We start from the raw sequence: 4,023 nt of genomic DNA on the forward strand, positions 1-4,023 counted from the left end.
CATACTACTCAAATAGCAATACATTTCCAATCTTTTTTCAAAATTTTTGATAAATTAGAATCGGAGGGAACAATTGCAAGAATAATGATTACGAAACAAAGTATGTTAATTCTATTATCAGTAAATGTCCATTAATTATAGATATATTCACCTTATCTTCGTTATGAGCTAAACGTTTAGCTCCTATAGAATTTCGAAACTCGTCAACGTCAAATTCAATCTGCTTATACATTTCCAGTTCCTTTGTCATGATCTTATCAACTTTTTCATAAATACCGTCTACTAATATTTTACCCTTTGTGTCGACTAATGCGTTTAACAAATATATCAAATCCGGCATTGCCTCGTGCAGAGCCCCGCCGAATGTACCACTATGTGAATCTTTTGCAGCGCAAATTACTTCGACTGTGAAATAGCAGACACCTCTTAAGCCGTATGTAACGCATGGCTTTGTGGTGCCCAACCAATAATGATCAGATATGCATACATAATCCACTCCTTTCAAAAACGTATCTTTACGTGCCCAAAGGAGATCATCCAGACCTTCACTACCACTTTCCTCCATACCTTCAAAAACAAACTTAAGTGGAGATAAAGTTAGTATAAAAAATTAAAAACAGTATGCTATGAATAATTTTGAAATTGTAGCACCTTAATATTGACAGGGATATCAACCCCAATAGCTTTATAAGCTTGCAATGCATGGATCCAGCAAAGTACGGGACCTTTGTCATCTGTACTTCCGCGACCGAACAATTTGCCATTTTTTTCAACGAGTGTAAATGGTTCTGTATCCCAGCCATCTTCCTTTAATGCTGGTTGGACGTCTAAATGCCCATACAAGAGAACAGTCTTTTTCTTTGGGTCGCACCCAAGAGTCCCTAGCAAGACAGGTGGAAGTGGAATTTCACTTCCATCTGGGAATGTTTGTATCCCTATATCTGCTAATTCTGTAATGGCTCCAAGAGCCTTTAATTTGACCTCTGCCCATTTCATCATTTTAATAATTTCATTTCTATGATCTGCCCATGCTGAGACAGATTTTATAGCTACTGCTTCACGTAAATTATTTATGTATTCTTTCTGGTGGTCATCAATGTAGCTAAAAATTGAACATATAGCACCTGTATTCAAAGTTCTTCTAAACTACTTGTATAGATAAATCAGTAAATTTGTCGAATTACAATTTCAAGATAACCGAGATAAGTGCATGAGTTTGAAAGATTCCAATTTAAAAAATTAAATAAGAGCTCAATTTATAATGTTTGAATAAGAGTTTAATATACAAATATTATCATTAAGTGCAAGATATTTAGAGGCCCATATTATGTCCTAAAAGACATTTCTCGGGAGTTGTTAACTTATTAAACAAAAACGGTTTATGAAAAACTGTGGTACTTATATATGGCTCATTAATAGCATAATTATTTGCATACCTAAACAACTGTTTTAAAGGTGTTGGAAGTTCTTTAGCCATTCTATAAGTTTTATTTCGATCAGACACTGACTATCACTGTATCAACTAGATTTTTTACAACTAACTAATAAACCGAAGTTTTTCAGTATATATGAACAAAATAATGAATAAAGATGAGTCTTATCTCATGGAAGGAGCATATCAACCAATCGGCACCGGACTTAGGAATATATTTAGGGTACTGGTAGAGGACTATCGATAGTTTAGTTAGCGATGACCAGCATAGAGATAAAAACATGCACATTTAAGAATAAACCGCGCAGACAATCCGAAAAAGTGATCGGAGAACAACAGAGAAAGAAAATGATACGAACCCTCTCTGTGTCCTTGCCTAACTTTGCTCCGCGTTCCTCTCGGCTGTAGTAGATACATACACAGTACATAGTATAAATGAGTATAATAAAAAAATAGTTTAATACATTATTTCTCTTGTTATTTCTTTAGGATTCTGTACCTGCACAAGCAAGTCATTTATTTAAGCGTATATTGCAACGACCAAAATAAACAAAATAAAGAAGAGCATTTGCTCCGAGTTTCCGCTCTTTTGCTACGACTTTACATTTTCATTTACCGAAAGCGTATAATTATGTCAGGAAAGCTTTTGTAAAATGTTTGTCCCATCCTCTTATGACACAGACAAATACCACGATGTGTAATATATTGGGTGCTTCCACTTTTTAAAAAAAGTACGGTAAACATTGCTTTCCACATCCAAGAAGATGTATATATCATTTGTGATGGGTCAAGTCCTTAAATGAATACGCAATGCCTTACTTAAATATTTTATATTATTAAACTTAAAAATTGCTACTTATTTACTCGCGCAAGAAAAATGGATTTCAAGGAATTATTCATTCGCTTGAAAATGTTATAAATATTTATAATAGTTATTTTAAAAATTATAATCTTTTGACATACAAGTTGCCTCAAGGCCACATTAAAATTTCCTTTAGTGCCATGAAAAGGAAAGGAGATAACAATAATAATCTCATTTGTTATGACTTCATAAACATTCTTAAAAAGTTGCTAATTCATGCTGACGCAAAAAAACCCAATTATGCTGATAATTGTATCACTTTAGATAAAACAGAAATTTTACGAATCTCATTTGAAACGTGGAAAGTGTGTAAGAGATTACTTTGATAATATTTGGATCGTTTTATTCGATTCCACCATACCAATCCATAAACCCGTACATTAGACGAGGGGTGTGAAGCCATCTCCGCATTACACGATTCACTATCGATAGTACCATCGATAGTTCTAGTCCACGGTCGTATACATATGGTCGATACGACCGTGTTCTAGTAATATCTCTATAGTTCTAGTCCGATTTGTTGCTATGCTCTGATATGCCCCTCCCATGAGATAAGAGTTATCTTCATTAATCATTCTGATCATAATATGATCATCATATACTTGTAACGAAAGAACTTCAGTTTATTAGTTGTCAAGAATATGCTTGATACAGTCGGTGTCTGATCGAAATAAAACTAATAGAATGGCTCAAGAACTTCCAACACCTTTAAAACAGCTGTTTAGGTATGCAAATAATTATGCTATTAATGAGCGATATATAAGTACCACAGTTTTTCACAAATCGTATTTGTTTAATAAGCTAACAACTTCCGATAAATGTCTTTTAGGACATAATGTGGGCCTCTAAATATCTTGTACTTAATGATAATATTTGTATATTAAACTCTTATTCAAACATTATAAATTGAACTCTTATTTAATTTTTAAAATTGGAATCTTTCAAACTCATGTACTTATCTCGGTTATCTTGAAATTGTAATTCGACAAATTTACTGATTTATCTATACAAGTAGTTTAGAAGAACTTTGAATACAAGTGCTATATGTTCAATTTTTAGCTACATTGATGACCACCAGAAAGAATACATAAATAATTTACGTGAAGCAGTAGCTATAAAATCTGTCTCAGCATGGGCAGATCACAGAAACGAAATTATTAAAATGATGAAATGGGCAGAAGCCAAATTAAAGGATCTTGGAACTATTACAGAATTAGTAGATATAGGGATACAAACACTTCCAGATGGAAGTGAAATTGCACTTCCACCTGCCTTGCTAGGGTCTCTTGGGTGCGACCCAAAGAAAAAGACTGTTCTCTTGTATGGGCATTTAGACGTCCAACCAGCATTAAAGGAAGATGGCTGGGATACAGAACCATTTACACTCGTTGAAAAAAATGGCAAATTGTTCGGTCGTGGAAGTACAGACGACAAAGGTCCCGTACTTTGCTGGATCCATGCATTGCAAGCTTATAAAGCTATTGGGGTTGATATTCCTGTCAATATTAAGGTGCTACAATTTTTAAATTATTCATAGCATACTTTCTTTTAATTTTTTACACTAACTTTATCTCCATTTAAGTTTGTTTTTGAAGGTATGGAGGAAAGTGGTAGTGAAGGTCTGGATGATCTCCTTTGGGCACGTAAAGATACGTTTCTGAAAGGAGTGGATTATGTATGCATATCTGATAATTATTGGTTAGGCACCACAAAGCCGTGCATTACATAC

At 33.9% G+C, this 4,023-nt stretch overlaps 2 protein-coding genes and 1 pseudogene across 4 annotated transcripts in view; 1 reads left to right on the forward strand and 2 right to left on the reverse strand.

The window, feature by feature from the left end:
• Positions 1–88: 88 nt before the first annotated feature.
• On the reverse strand, positions 89–1,547 carry LOC108632872 (cytosolic non-specific dipeptidase pseudogene; annotated as a pseudogene).
• Positions 1,548–1,636: 89 nt separating this feature from the next.
• On the reverse strand, positions 1,637–2,846 carry LOC113463874 (uncharacterized). 2 transcript variants are annotated; one of them, XM_026810906.1, is made up of 3 exons: positions 2,616–2,846; positions 2,049–2,226; positions 1,637–1,931 (listed from the first exon to the last, which is right to left on the reverse strand). In XM_026810906.1, exons 1-3 carry the CDS (start codon positions 2,695–2,697, stop codon positions 1,910–1,912), a joined length of 282 nt encoding a protein of 93 aa, XP_026666707.1. In that variant the 5' UTR covers positions 2,698–2,846; the 3' UTR covers positions 1,637–1,909. The 2 variants fall into 2 exon arrangements, with proteins under 2 accessions (XP_026666707.1, XP_026666705.1); XM_026810904.1 differs by having other exon boundaries at positions 1,637–1,834; positions 2,616–2,841.
• Positions 2,847–2,852: 6 nt separating this feature from the next.
• Positions 2,853–4,023, forward strand: part of LOC108633094 (Cytosolic non-specific dipeptidase 2) — a 7,793-nt gene continuing 6,622 nt past the window's right edge. The window contains exons 1-3 of one of the 2 annotated variants that reach the window (XM_018038089.2): positions 2,853–3,019; positions 3,354–3,804; positions 3,877–4,019. In XM_018038089.2, the coding sequence (XP_017893578.1) occupies positions 2,979–3,019; positions 3,354–3,804; positions 3,877–4,019 (635 nt within the window). In that variant the 5' untranslated portion in view covers positions 2,853–2,978. The remainder of the gene's footprint in view (positions 3,020–3,353; positions 3,805–3,876; positions 4,020–4,023) is intronic. The other variant, XM_018038082.2, reaches the window with a different exon arrangement.

This window comes from Ceratina calcarata, unplaced genomic scaffold (assembly GCF_001652005.2).
Source record: "Ceratina calcarata isolate Rehan_Ccalc_2016 unplaced genomic scaffold, ASM165200v1 scaffold110.2, whole genome shotgun sequence".
Classification (NCBI taxonomy): Eukaryota; Metazoa; Arthropoda; class Insecta; order Hymenoptera; family Apidae; genus Ceratina; species Ceratina calcarata.

Coding starts and splice junctions, on each gene's coding strand:
- LOC113463874 (XM_026810904.1), bottom strand. CDS start 2,697: ATGGCTTCACACCCCTCGTCTAATGTACGGGTTTATGGATTGGTATGG. Junction 2,227..2,615: donor ACGATCCAAATATTATCAAA/GTAATCTCTTAC, acceptor TATTCATTTAAG/GACTTGACCCATCACAAATG. Junction 1,835..2,048: donor GACATAATTATACGCTTTCG/GTAAATGAAAAT, acceptor TATCTACTACAG/CCGAGAGGAACGCGGAGCAA.